The sequence below is a fragment of the Ziziphus jujuba genome, chromosome 10 (assembly GCF_031755915.1).
Source record: "Ziziphus jujuba cultivar Dongzao chromosome 10, ASM3175591v1".
Classification (NCBI taxonomy): Eukaryota; Viridiplantae; Streptophyta; class Magnoliopsida; order Rosales; family Rhamnaceae; genus Ziziphus; species Ziziphus jujuba.
In genome coordinates this window covers 24,427,149-24,441,929 of record NC_083388.1, presented here as the reverse complement: position 1 = coordinate 24,441,929, position 14,781 = coordinate 24,427,149, and the positions used below count along the sequence as shown (strand labels likewise).

General features: G+C 31.9%; 1 protein-coding gene across 3 annotated transcripts; it reads left to right on the top strand.

Annotated features, from left to right (window-relative positions):
• Positions 1-1,715: 1,715 nt before the first annotated feature.
• LOC107412326 (putative lysine-specific demethylase JMJ16) lies at positions 1,716-10,310 on the top strand. Of its 3 annotated transcripts, XM_025070524.3 has the most exons (13): positions 1,732-2,553; positions 2,977-3,484; positions 3,613-3,681; positions 4,020-4,097; positions 4,216-4,728; positions 4,919-5,143; positions 5,790-5,951; positions 6,660-7,028; positions 7,457-8,870; positions 8,982-9,085; positions 9,249-9,446; positions 9,649-10,002; positions 10,102-10,310. In XM_025070524.3, the coding sequence occupies exons 2-12, from the start codon at positions 3,176-3,178 to the stop codon at positions 9,985-9,987; spliced, it is 3,780 nt and encodes a 1,259-aa protein (XP_024926292.3). In that variant the 5' UTR covers positions 1,732-2,553; positions 2,977-3,175; the 3' UTR covers positions 9,988-10,002; positions 10,102-10,310. The 3 variants fall into 3 exon arrangements, with proteins under 3 accessions (XP_048324031.2, XP_024926292.3, XP_015875570.3); XM_016020084.4 differs by having other exon boundaries at positions 1,734-2,553; positions 9,649-10,310; XM_048468074.2 differs by lacking the exons at positions 8,982-9,085; positions 9,649-10,002; positions 10,102-10,310 and having other exon boundaries at positions 1,716-2,553.
• Positions 10,311-14,781: the final 4,471 nt, after the last annotated feature.

Sequence of the window (14,781 nt, the reverse complement as noted above, 5' to 3'; positions counted from 1 at the left end):
TTATTAACTGTTTATGTTTTTATAAATTGATAGGAGTTCATAAATTATCGATAAGAGTTTACAAACTATCGGATCTACTAATTTTATTATTTTTTGCATCTCTCAATTTCCTTCCAACTAATCCACCCTTGGGTGCTCTCTCTCTCTCTCTCTTTTTCAAAATTAGTTATTTGCTGTTTTAATACTTATATGAAAAAGAACTATAAATTTGAAGAAATTAAATTTGATTTTTCTAAATTATAAGGTTCCTTAGAAATGATAGTTTAGAATATATCCTATTGTTATTTGGCTTTCCAAAGTGGAGAGCATTATATACCTTTTCAAAAAAAAGCATTATGTTTATTTGTATTAATTTATAATTGGTTACATTTAAATTAATTTTAATTTTTAAACAATTACATTTCTATTTTAAAAAAATAAATATATAACATAAATTAATTAACAATTGGGATATAAATATAAGTTTTATTTATAATATTTATCAATTGTAACAAATATTTTTTTCTTTTAAAAAAATGCTATTGTTTGTTTTCTATTTATTGTTAAATTATTATTTAAATATTATATGAGATATTAAAAAAAATAAAAACTATAACTCAGCTAACTAATTTTTGAAAAAATCAAAAGAATAAAAGACTTTTTTACTTTACAAATAATGTTAAAGGTAACAATGTAATTTATCAAGAGGTTTTGTCAACTAATAAATGTTATTTTGGTTGTTGATTTATATTTAATTATGCTTATATTCTCAAAGTTTTAATATATATTAATACTTAAGATATAATAAAACTTTAACAGATAAAGTAAATAGATATAACCGTGCCATTTCTTATTGGTAGATTTTTTGTAGACTAATTAAAACTTTCAATATTACTATTTTAATATGAATATTGTTATTTAAGGGCCTAGGCATTTTAGGTTGGTTTTTTCATACAAATTGATTGGACTGGATTTGGTTATAATTAATAAGTCGTCGAATTAGGTTGGGATGTAAAAATCAACTCAACTCAATCCAAACAAAATATAATATAATTTAAATAATTTTATATGTTTTTTTTATATTATATAAGCTTTTTTGTTATTATTATTAGTTTGTATTATTTACTTGGATAATTATAAATGTTGATAATATTATTTTATTTTTTTAATATATATTTGTCTTTATATGTTCCTTTTCCTTCTAATAAAGTTTTTTTTTTTTTGGTTGAATGAATAAATAAGTGTTTTGTTATTATTGTTAAATATAATTGGTCTTAATGCAGTTTCGTTTATTAAAAAAAAAAAAAAGATTTCACCCATATTTTTTATATTAAAAATTATTATAATAATAAAATATATTGTTATTGTTATTATTATTATAATGAAACAAATTGACGTTTGGTGGCCCGTTCATTCCCCAATGCATTGGGTATAGGAATATGATTAAAAAAATAAAAAGGAAAAGGGGTTAAAAATTAGAAAATAAAATAAGGGAGAGATTGGAACAAGTGACAGCGTTTTGGCACTTTCTCATTTTCCACACGGAATTCCGAAGCGACCAAACCCAAACACCTTCAATCTCAGGTAAAAAGTCCTCAATGACCTTGTCAATTTCTCTTTCTCCGTTTAAATTATTAAAAAAATAATTTATACACTTTTGATCGTATATCGTATACAAAGTTGCCCAATACCATGCATACAAAAAGTTATGTATTTTCCAAAGCACAAATATTTATTAGTATTATTACCCATACTAACTTGTTTTTATAAAACAGATATTTTGTTGTTAGGAAGCAAAAAATAAAAATAAAAAAAGTGAAAATAAAAAACATTATTATTAATGTTATTTTTTAGGCCAGCTTTGATAAAAGGTATTTTCATCTTGCACCTTAAGAAAAAAAAAACCAAAACACAATGACTGAGGCACTGAAATCTGTTACAAAAATTAATTTGTTGACATACATATTTTGTTCTTAGGGTTAGGGTTTCTAGAACTTTTGGGATTTGTATGCCCAAATTTTTATTCTTTTATAATTTGATTTCTTCCAGATTTACCCTTTATCCATCTGTGAATTTCTGCCAATAACAACTGTATTCTTGCGCAGATCAAAAAAAAAAAAAAAAAAAAAAACTGTATTACTGCAATCTGTTAATTTTTTTTTTTGAAAATTTTATTTTTATTTTTTTGGAGAAATTTTCTGGGTCTTCTTGATGATTTTGTTGATTGTCTGAAAGAAGGTCTTGTTTGTCATATTTGGATTTGTGTGGGTACCCATCAGACCCAACTTTGCTGTAGCGAAAGGCTTTTTCGTTCCTGTGCTTACTGTTCTGGCGGTCTTTTTAGGTTTAAGGTTGGATCTGATTCGGCTTTTTTTCTATTTTTAATCAATCAATTTGAAAAGATTTTAGGTTTTTTTTTTTTTTTAAAAGGATCTGAAGGTTGAGTTAAAATAAATTTTTTTTTGGGATTCAACTTTATTTGATTGATGTTCTTAAAGAATCTGGGTATTTTCAACGGAGTTTTGAGCTGGGTTTAGTTTCCGTGGAAGTTTCAGACACTTGGATCAAAATCATGTAAGCTCTAATTTATATAAAAATAAATTTAATTTTTAATGTTTAATAATTCTTAGTCCTTTTCTGTAATTTCGTTTATTTGCTTTTAAAATTAGCTCAAATTTTGGGGATTCTTTGATCATTGTGAAAAAGATTATGGGTAGACCTAGATTTTCAATCAGTTCTTTGCACGATATGGAATTTATGATGATTTTGATGATCAAACATGTTTATGTATGTTTTTTGCGGTTGATACTTATGGTGTAGGTTCTGTAGAGATATATTGTGGATTTTGGATAAAATATATCGATTATGCTGTAGTGTAATAACTGAATGACGAAAAAAGGTGTAATGTGGCTGATAAATTTGGATTCGGCTGCATGTTCGTTAGACTGGTAATTTTGATTTATGCTTTTGATTTATTTATTTATTTATTTGTTGCAGATGAGAACTTTTTCTTTTATAATTACTGGGGAAATTGGAAGAGTTTCTCAGAGTTGGGCTCCATGATCCAATACTTGCAACGTCATAATTAAGCTCCATGAGAAGTTGTTGTCCTACTTGCATTTATGCTGTAAATTGATTCTTTTACATATAGAAACGATTTGGAGTCAGTCATCTACTGTCCTCGTTTCACATTACAATGGGGACAGAACTCATGAGAGTTTGCATCAAAGAAGATAATGATGAATTTCCACCGGTTCCACCGGGTTTCGAGTCATTCACATCTTTTACCTTAAAGAGGGTGGAGGATGAGAATCAAGCTAGTCAAAACATGGTTGGTTGTTCGGCATCTCCTAGTGCTACCGAATTAGAGTCACTTCAGATGGAAACCAGCATTGATGTTAACAATGTTGCTAAGATTACAAGGTCCCTCAGGCGTAAGCCCGGGATAAACTACGGGAAATATGATTGTAGTTCTGAGGATGAGTTGGATGAAAGGATTAATCATGTGAGTGTTGTGTTTCACTGTTGATATTCTTCTTACTTTTATGCATTTTGATTAGGTGGTTTTGCATTTTTCTACATTAGAGTGCTATAATTCTATATACTGACTCTTGAACCATTTTGTTATTCCAGAGTTTTGCAAGGCCTCGTTTGCCAAAGGGGGTAGTACGTGGTTGTTCAGAGTGTCACAATTGTCAAAAGGTTAATGTTAAAAATTCACTTGCTTCACTACTTTTGGTTGTTAACATAATCTGATCCTGTTATAGCTCTTTTTGGAGCCTTATAATTTCTTTCACAGCATACCCTTGTTACAATTCACTACAGTTGGAGCACAGCTCCATTACCAAGTATAGTGACTTCTAGAATCATCTAAGTTTACACCATTATGGTTGAAGGCTGGTTACCATGATGAATCCTTGCTGCAATTGCTAGGCTGGGATTGCAGCAATTAGAGAAGCTGAACCTGATGTAATCATTTAATAGTAGTTTAATCTGTAGAGCCTTAAATATAATGACTGATGATTAAAGTTTTGGAACAGGTTGCTGCAAAATGGCGTCCTGAGGATGATCGAAGGCCTGACCTTCAGGATGCTCCTGTCTTCTACCCAACTGAAGAGGTCTTTATTTCTACTTCTGGACTTAGAATTTCTTATATCCTGTTTATATTACATGTAAGCTGTAAAGTTCTTTCATATAGCGAATTTAGATCATGAACCAGTTTGTGACCTTTCTCAGGAGTTTGAAGATACGTTGAAATATATAGCAAGCATACGCCTGAAAGCTGAATCATATGGAATTTGTCGCATTGTTCCCCCTTCTTCATGGAAACCTCCTTGTGCTCTCAAGGAGAAAAAGATTTGGGAGAATTCTAAATTTGCTACTCGTGTCCAGAGAGTTGACAAGCTTCAAAATCGACATTCAGTTAAAAAAACATCAGTAATTCACAATCAAATGAGAAGGAAAAGGAGGAGAAGCATGCGGATGGGCTCTGATTGTGTGACTGGTGGCAAAGGACCTGGTGGTGTTGGACATCAGGAGGCAGAAACTTTTGGATTTGAACCTGGCCCAGAGTTTAGTTTGGAAACATTTCAAATATATGCTGATGACTTCAAAACCCAGTACTTCAGAAAGAATGAGAATGTTGCTGGTGGTAACTTTACAGTGCTCAATGAGGATTGGGAACCATCTGTTGAGGATATTGAAGGTGAATATTGGCGGATGGTAGAAAAACCTACTGAAGAAATTGAGGTATTACTTGAGTGGTTTTTGATATTGATGTAGTATTTTCTTCTTCAATAAATTTATTCATATATCATGTTTCTCATATCCTTTTATCTTTCTCATTTTGCCTCTCTTGCTTTTGTTCGTGCTGTCTGTATATGTTCATATTAAAACATTAACCGAAGATGGTGACCATGGTTCTTTTCATATGGTGTAGGTGCTCTATGGAGCAGATCTGGAAACTGGTGTTTTTGGCAGTGGTTTTCCCAAAAGCTCAAGTCAAGATGGTTCAGCTGCCATAGAACAATATATAAAATCTGGTTGGAATTTGAACAACTTTCCTAGGCTTTCTGGATCTGTTCTATCTTATGAAAGCAGTGATATTTCTGGAGTTCTGGTGCCTTGGTTGTACGTAGGCATGTGCTTTTCTTCATTTTGTTGGGTAAGAGTCATAGAATCTGGATGCTTCTTTATAGCTCAATCTTTCCTTGCGATGTGGGACTACATTATGATGACAGTGATACATTCCTTTTTCTTATTTTTATTAATATAATTTACATTTCGGGAAATTGAAATCTGATTAGATGCTATTCTGGATAGTTGCATGTCATTATTGTCACTATATTCACGGTTTTCCTCTGCATACTGCACAGATTCCATGGTTTGAAGATCTTGAGCGTCGTAGTTTCATAATGAATGATTGCATGAAGTGATTTTAAACACGAAACTATTTAAAAGTTTTACCCTGTTCCCATTATAGAAGGAAACCAACTCCAAGAAACTGCAACTTTTGTACCATTTCTTTATTTTCATTCTCCATGTCAGAAAGTGATTCTTTTTAGAGACATGTATATGGCTAGTGAAAAGTGGAATAGTTTTGTAAGCATTTGTCCCATTTTCAAAATTAAGGTTTTTCAATTTATCTAAAAAGATTTAAATGCATATTTAAGATAAGGATTCTATCTATTTCAGTTGAGATTTTCTGGTATAATTTTTTTTTTTGGGGGGGTACAAGATAATAATCGCTCATGCATATTTATTACATATTGAGAGTGCTAACTCATCCGTCTTCATTTTGTTTATAACAGCATGTTGAAGACCATCACTTGTACTCATTGAATTACATGCACTGGGGTGCACCAAAGCTGTGGTATGGTGTCCCAGGGGGGGATGCCTGCAAATTGGAAAAAGCTATGAGAAAACATTTGCCTGACCTTTTTGAAGAACAGCCTGACTTGCTTCATAAGCTAGTAAGTAAAAGATCCTTTCCTCTGGTACTTTAATGTTTGGAAAATATCGGTATTAGATGAAGTTACTTACGTGGACTGGAAGTGTAAGATGTGGAACCAGTCATAAGAATAAGCTAAGTATGCCCTTGATACTTGGTTGGTATCATCCTGCCCTATTAATGATTTTCATAATTTTGAGCCCAGTTGCAATCAGTTTTCTTTACATGCAGTCTTAGTAAGAGGCAAATTGACTCATTCATCATGTTGAGCCTTGTTTTGTTTGGCTTGGTGTTCTTTCTATTCCTTGGAATGAAATTACTATGTTCTTTTAGGTTTTTTGCTACTTCTAATCTTAATTATTGCTTCCGTTGGCATATATGAGGTGTAGTTACATATGAAGATTTCCCAGCCCTTGTTCTGAATGGTGCAGTAATTTTACAGTTTGTTTATCAAAGGCACCTAAAATTCATTATTCTCCTTTCACTAGTGTAGGAGTTTTCCATCAGTATTTTACTGTCACAAGGTGCTCTCTGCTCTCAGCATGCTTTTTGTTTTTGCACAGGCATTTAATGTTTTAGGTATCCTAAAATTCTTTCCTTTTGTGTATACCCTTTATCCTAGTTGATGCCATCATCATTTTTGTGAGAAAATAGACAGACCGTGTTTATTAAGTTGCAATGTTTCATGCTGCCTTCTGTGCCTCAGACATGGATTTTCTTTTTGGTGTAGGTAACACAGCTTTCCCCCTCCATTCTGAAATCTGATGGTGTACCTGTCTTCAGATGTGTTCAGAATCCTGGAGAGTTTGTTCTGACCTTCCCACGAGCATATCATGCAGGGTTCAACTGTGGCTTCAACTGTGCAGAGGCAGTTAACGTGGCTCCTGTTGACTGGTTGCCCCATGGGCAGATTGCAATAGAGTTGTACTGTGAGCAGGGACGAAAGACTTCCATTTCACATGACAAACTCTTGCTTGGGGCAGCAAGAGAAGCAGTAAGAGCGCACTGGGAACTAAATTTATTGAAGAACAATACTTCAAATAACTTAAGATGGAAAGATGTTTGTGGGAAGGAAGGCGTCTTAGTGAAAGCACTTAAGGTAAATGATACTTATGTAACAAAGTTAATATTTTGAAAATTAATTCAAGTGCCTGAATTTCGTGGCACACTGAGCTTGTTTACTCTGGATGTTCAATACATGGATAGAATATAGAACCTGATTGCTGAAGTATAATCGCTAGTATAGAGCAGTTCATGTATATTTCAAAATTTATAAAATTGAATTAACTGGTGGTGATGCCCGTTAGAAATCCCCATCAGCATGGATTTTTTTGAAAATCTCAGCCTGGATCCAAATCCACCTGTCTGAAGACAAAGAAAGATCAACGGCAGGAATGAGAGTTGTACATGTTCTATTTTTCAAATTGTATCCGATATTTGCTTTGTTTTTTGCTGTCAACTGCACTGTCATTTTCATACTTAAATTGCCTCCCAATAGTTTCTCATTTGATATTTTATCTTTTCCAGACACGGGTGGAGATGGAGCGTGTAAGGAGAGAATTTCTTTGCCCTTCTCAGGCACTGAAGATGGAGAGCAATTTTGATGCCACCAGTGAAAGGGAATGCAGCATATGTTTTTTCGATTTGCATCTGTCTGCAGCAGGTTGCCATTGTTCACCAGATAAATTTGCATGCTTGAATCATGCAAAACAATTATGTCCATGTGCTTGGGGTGATAAATTTTTCCTTTTTCGCTATGACATCACTGAATTAAACATCCTGATTGAGGCACTGGAGGGAAAATTAAGTGCTATATACAGATGGGCTAGACTAGATCTTGGATTAGCCCTGAGTTCCTATGTCAAAGATAATATGCAGGTGGTTAGACATCTTCATTCCTCCAGCGAATCTATACCTGGAGAGATGAGTTCACACACTTCTGCCAATTCCGTTAAAGGTCCTTCAGTTATAGAAATCACAAAAGAGAGCTGTATAAACTCAACTGGAATTATTGACCAGACTTCTTCAGAGCAAAAGAAGACATCACCGGAAGCTGCATTACCTTTAAGAAATACAAGGACATCATCTATATCTCGCAGTTCATGTGAAACTGAGATGTTGAATAATACTTCTGAGGTAAAGGGAGGAGAATCCATTATTTTGACTTCCAATACAAGAACCCCAGTTTGCCAGTTGTCTGAAGAAGACACAACATACATGGTAGAGCCAGTTAAAGGAGCATCTGTGGTGAAGAAAACTTCAGTCTTAAAGCATGATAATATTATACTTCTTAGTGATGATGAAGGTGATGAGCCAAAGGTATTAGTTTCAGATAGAATAGAAGATACTTCTGCTGCTAAGTGGTCAGAGCATTCTGAGAGGCTGGAAGCTCCTGTTGATAAAGTGAGCCCTTGTAATTACAATAAAGATACAAACTTGACTACCCCAGTGACTGATGCAGCGGTGATGGGTGAAAAGGGCAGCAGTCAAGTACCTGACGGAGAAAGGAAGAGTTTGTCTCGTTCTGTTCATGTTAAAGATGAACAATGCGAAAATGGTGGACATGTAGGATGTAATCTACGAAGCCATTCTTTACGTTCAGGTTCCATGGGTCCAGAATCTGGTAGAAATATACAGGATTCCTCAACCACTAGCAACACCAGTGATCTCAATAATGCAACTTTGAGGAACGAACCTAAGCATCCACATCCTTGTGCCAGTGGAATATTTGATGGCATGATCCCAAATTTATCTGAAAATGCAAGAACTTTTACTGGAAGCCCATCATCCAGCTCAAATAATTTGGATAGATATTATCGCCAGAAGGGTCCCCGTATAGCAAAATTGGTAAGGAGGATCAATTGCATGGTTGAGCCTCTGGAATTTGGGGTCGTGCTTTCTGGAAAGTCATGGTGCAATAGCCAGGCCATTTTTCCAAAAGGTAAACTGCATACCAAATGTACTGAGATAATTAATTCCTAGGCACATGTTCTCAAAAGGAAATAGGAACTCACATCCATGTGATTCATATTTTATTCTTCTTGGTGCACAGGGTTTAGGAGCCGGGTGAGGTACATGAGTGTCTTAGATCCCACAATTATGTGTTACTATGTATCGGAAGTACTGGACATTGGACGGACTGGACCTCTGTTTATGGTATTGGAAATGTACTTTTAGTGTATGCTATTCATATAGTGTCATGTTTTAAATGCATTTATTCTGTTTGTACCCAATCTTCTATTATTTTCATGAAAAAGGGTTGTGCATAAGTTATAGTATATTTCTCAATGTGTTAATTTTTCCTCGATTTTGTCTTTAGGTTTCCTTGGAGCAGTTCCCAAGTGAAATATTTGTCCATGGTTCAGCTACCAAGTGCTGGGAAATGGTGAGAGAGAGAGTCAATCAAGAGATTTCAAGACAGCATAAACTAGGAAGAATAAACCTTCCTCCTTTACAGCCTCCTGGAAGTCTTGATGGCTTTGAAATGTTTGGGTTTACTTCACCAGCTATAGTACAGGTAAATAATAAAGGAAGTAATTACTTTACATTTTTAAGTAAATACTAGAGGTGGATTCTTGATGTTAGGCCTTGGTATATTTTTACTTCTAAGTCAGTTGGCAATGTTGCAAACTTTTTTATGCTCTTTATATCATTGCTCAATAGTTCTCAGTCCTTTTGCTGATATATTCTTTAAATAATAATAATAATAAAATCAACAGGCCATAGAGGCAATGGATCGAAACCGAGTCTGTTCTGAGTATTGGGACTCCCGGCCGTACTCCCGGCCTCAAGTTCAGATTCCACAAACTTGTCGATCAAAAGACAGCAGCGGAAATTCTCAGGCCAAGTCAGAGCAAAAAGATGATATAGGAGGTGCCTTTCAGAATCATCATCCATTGCCCGTTGGAACTGATACGGTACTGAGGGGCCTATTCAAGAAGGCTAACCTAGAAGAACTACACACACTGTATAGCATTTTACATGGCAATTCCTCTGCAGCCGGTCAGCGCTCTGTGACTCAACTTCTTAATGAAGAGATTCACACTCGGCAGAGATGATTCACTAATTAATTGGTCCTCATACTCGCAAGTCTTTTGTGTTTTTCTTCAGAGACTACACGCTGCTATGATGGCAGTTTTTGACTCTTTTGTATTACTTACCTGATTTTTCAGGTTGCACATACATCACTCTCAAACAGGTCATTCTTTTAACCTACAGTAACAGAAGAGGACCGTCTAGTAGAGGACAAGTACGCCCCTCCCCAACAAAAGAAAAACCTAAAAGAAGGGAATCAAAAAAACAATGTCACAGTAAATATGTTTGCACTTTTATTTTTCTTTTCCAACAACTCCAATTTACGAATACAAAACAGGTTGAATTCTTTGTTGAAAACGTCAGAAACTTAAGGTGATTGTTAAACTGTATGGTTATTCAAATTATTTTCTGAAGGTACATATGAAGTATTTAAAATATTAATAAGAATATTAATGGATTGTAAAATTATAATTGGGCAGGCTGGGTGGGCTCAAACTGTATCTCCTTGATTTGAAGATTGGGTTCGCCCACTTTCATGCCCTTTTTTTAATTGAACATGAATTTTATCTACTTTTGTTTTAAGAAATTATATATCTAATGACCCTTTAAAATTTGCACTAAGTAAATAATTTAATATTATAAATTTTTATAAAATATAACTAGTACTTTAATAAGTATTTATAATATTAATATGAGACTTGTGAATGAAACAATGAAGAAAAACTACGTTTATTTGAAATATGGAAAAGGTTGATATTTCGGAAACCAAAATAATATAAGAGAAGTACTAGTTGTACTCACCAACGAGTTCTATACAAATTTTATTACAAATTTATATTTTTATTTTCATTTAAAATTATTATTAATGATATTTATTAATTAAATATATTTGTATTCACAAATATAAAATTGAATATTTTAAATATATTTAGAAATATATGATTGAATGTTTTTAGATATAAATATCTTAAATATATTTAGACGGAGACGATTGAACATCTTAAATACATTAAAAAATATACGATAGAATGTTTTCATATCCTAACATTTCAAATTTATTTAAAAGTATTTGACTGCGCATTTTAAATGTGTTCAGAAGATCTTGAAATCGAATACTCCAATTAATATAGTTTTTTATTACCCAAAAATGTTCTAACCGAAAATAAAATTTTATGAAATTTTAATAATTATCAATTTCATTCAAAACCATTATAAAGAATTTTCGTAAAGTTGTATTGATTTGTAAGCGATTTGTGAAAGAAATTTATTTGACTTAGTTAAGACTACGAACTGTAAATATTTTAGGTACTAAAAATATTATATAAAATTATTTTTTATATATATTTAAATTATAGTATATAAAAAATGATATTATATAGAACTTGTTTAAAATTGTGAAAAAAAATTTCATAATAAAATTATATTTAAGTCAAATAAAAAAATTGATAAAAATCAATTATAATCTAATTGGATGCTAGTAGAATTCCCCTAAAATGACAGTTTTAAGTTGAGTTATATTGTTATTATTTTTCAAAACTAAAATTTTTTATTAGAAAAATATTATCATATCATTATTATTATTATTATTTTAATTAAAATTTTAAAACTAAACATCTTTATTATTATTTTTTAATATTAACCAATTAAATTTTCATATTATCACATATGACTCATTATAACGTGGTGGATCACATAAACGATACTTTTCAAATGAAAATGGTTTTAGTAACCATTTATGGTAATTTTGCTTTTTTCTTGTATAGTGATTTAGATTAGAATTGTCTCCATGATGGGTAAAGATTTTGTCCAATGCATACATACGTATATATATATATATATATTTAAGGATATATGTGCTAAAATGGTACTTAAAATAATACCAAAAATTGCATAGTAATTGGTCAAGATTGAGACACGCAGCCACCGAGAGGACTGTGACAAGAATTTTCAAGTGGCGATTGCCCATATCAAAGACACCAATTCCTCTATATCACATAATATTATTTTACTAATTACCAAAAAAAAAAAATCATAATATTATTTTACTAAATTAGATAAAAATGATATAAGCCGCAAATCTTTTTGTGTTTATTTATTTATTTTGGATAAATTAGCAGCAAATTCGAAACTATTAAAAATGATTTCCCAAAGGATTAAATTGAATTTAAATATATATATATATATATATATTGAATAAAAAAAGAAAGGAAGAAATGACAAAAGAGAGTGATCCCCCACTAATTTTTCCATGGAAATCTGGTCCGTCCGTCTGTCCGTCCCGCCATAAATAGCAAAAGAGGTAACGGCCAAAGATGGAAAACGCACAACCCCAACACAGCGCCTAAATTCGTACGGACGAAACCTCCCGAGACAACGAATCCAACGGATTATGAATAGTCCACGTGGTGGTAATACAATCCAACGGTGATTAACATGACGAGTGTCATTGATACGTAAAACGAAAGAAGGGGCTCGCGTAACGAGGATATAGGATGCGCTGTTGCCGACATATAGTACAGCCTCCACGTGGGAGCACGCGGTGGGTGGGGACCAGAATGAGGCGCACGTGGCAACCACCTGGGGGTCCCACCAAGCTGACCGTAGATTGCGGGATCTTTGTACGGGGCGCCTCGCCCTTTGAACCAAAGGTGGTTGCTTTTTTTTTTCTCTTTTTTTTTTTCTTATTATTATTATTATTTTTTTTTAATTGCGTTTTGAGAAAAGACAAAAACATTTAGGTGGGTGAGTTTTTAAAATCATTTTATTTTTAATTTTCATAAATATAAATATTATTTATCTTTATTTTAATTTTTTTTTAGGAGATTGATGGTGATTGGGTGGTTCGGTTGGATCTCCACTTTTCATTGGGTGCACAAACATCCAATCATTGAACAGAGATAAGCATTTTACTTCTTTTTGAAGCATTAAATTTTGATGGTGATGGCCACACCTTTGTCTTAATAATTTTAGGGAAGCAATAAGGTTATGTTTGGCTTGGGAGAAAACAGGCTAGAGGAAATCCCAAAAATGAAAATGCGGTGGATATGGGTGGTTCTAATTTGACCCAAAAAATATATATATAATATATGTTCTTAAATAAAACTATATTTGTGGGCGATTTATGATGCAGGTTTAAAAGTTGGTCAATTATTTGCTTTCTTTTTTTCAAAATGTAAAAAGGTTACACACTTTTGTTTTTTGTTTTTGTTTTTGTGAGTGGATTGAAAATTAATAAACTTCTTTTTTTCTTTGTTTTTTGAAAACAAACACGTTTGATAAACTTACCCATATATTATTTTCCCATTTATAATATAGAGGGTCAGGGATAAGTTAGTCCTGAGGTGTGTTTGAACATCAATTGAAATTTTCAAAAATAAGTCAACCGAGTAACGTATTTATTAACTCTACCGAACAATAATATTCATTTTCAAACTTCAAAAGTAGTAAGATTTTGTCATTTGTTTTCCTTCACATTTTGATCTTGACAACCCTTCCCAATCTTTATGTAAAATTCCTTCAACTCTCTCTCTCTCTTTCTCTCTCTCTCTCTAACATACAATATTATAGTATATTATTAACTAGTTAATAAGCCAGATCACCATTCTATTTATATATATTATATATACATATATATTAAGAATGATTGTTTTCATTAAATAATAAAGATTAGTATATAGCATGTCTATCACTTGTATTATGGTACAGGAAGCAAAGAAACTTATACATTGATAAAATATATGCTGGACCTTTTATCTTTGCCTTACTAATTTCATAATTCTAATCTAATATAATTAGCGACATGGTAATGGTTTGTTTAATCAATTATTGTTGGCTAGGAAAATGCTAAATACGAATTTTATATCGTTTTGTATATACATAGAAAAAAAAATAATAATAATAAACAATAAACACAGCCTTAACTAAAGGATTTTATACATCGATCACGAGTGTATTAGGATTTCTTTCAAAGGGATTCGTCTCTTTTTTCTTAATCATGTGCGAAAGGCTATAACATATATTTCCATTAGAAATTCAAAGGAAAATCTCTTCAAAAAATGACGTCACAAACACGATTATGAGTGATGGGGTTAGCCAAAATATTATGCATCTTTTTTCTCTTTTCATTTGTATTTTTAACGTAACACATTATAATTAAGTATTAATTCTCACAAGAAGACAACATATTTAGCTAATTTTCTTTTGCACATACAGATTTTAATTTCTAAGTCTATGATACCAGTATATTTAATCGCAACTAGGATTCTTATAATCTTTATTAAACATACTTATAATTACATATTGTTTAATTTCCTAACTTATTCCTCCATATTAATTATAACACCAAATTCTAGTTAAATCAAGAATTTTTATCTTTTGGAGAATATACAGCTTCCATTTTACATTAAAAGTCTATTAAGTTGGCAAAAACAGGTTTGTCACTTTTTCACTTACATTTAGAGTTTTAAATTATTAATTAAAATGACAATTTTAATACTTTATAAGTTAATGAATTTCTATTTTGTATTGAGAATTTGCCATCCATCTATATAGCACTACTATGTTTATATATTTGATAGTCAACTTTACTGTACTGATAATTAATATAAATCAATATATATATAATTAAATTTATATCAGATTGATTTAATGATTTTAGTATCAAATATTTCATTTACGAGCCATTAAATCCTCTTGAGAATTAAAATTTAAAATTTAATTATTAGCAATGTGTATTCAACGATACATTAAAATATCTACTTAGACAAAATAAATCTTATAGGAACCAAATAATCATGAATGATCTCTTAGGAACTTAA

Coding starts and splice junctions, on each gene's coding strand:
- LOC107412326 (XM_025070524.3), top strand. CDS start 3,176: ATGGGGACAGAACTCATGAGAGTTTGCATCAAAGAAGATAATGATGAA. Junction 5,144..5,789: donor GCTTTTCTTCATTTTGTTGG/GTAAGAGTCATA, acceptor TGTTTATAACAG/CATGTTGAAGACCATCACTT. Junction 5,952..6,659: donor CTGACTTGCTTCATAAGCTA/GTAAGTAAAAGA, acceptor TTTTTGGTGTAG/GTAACACAGCTTTCCCCCTC.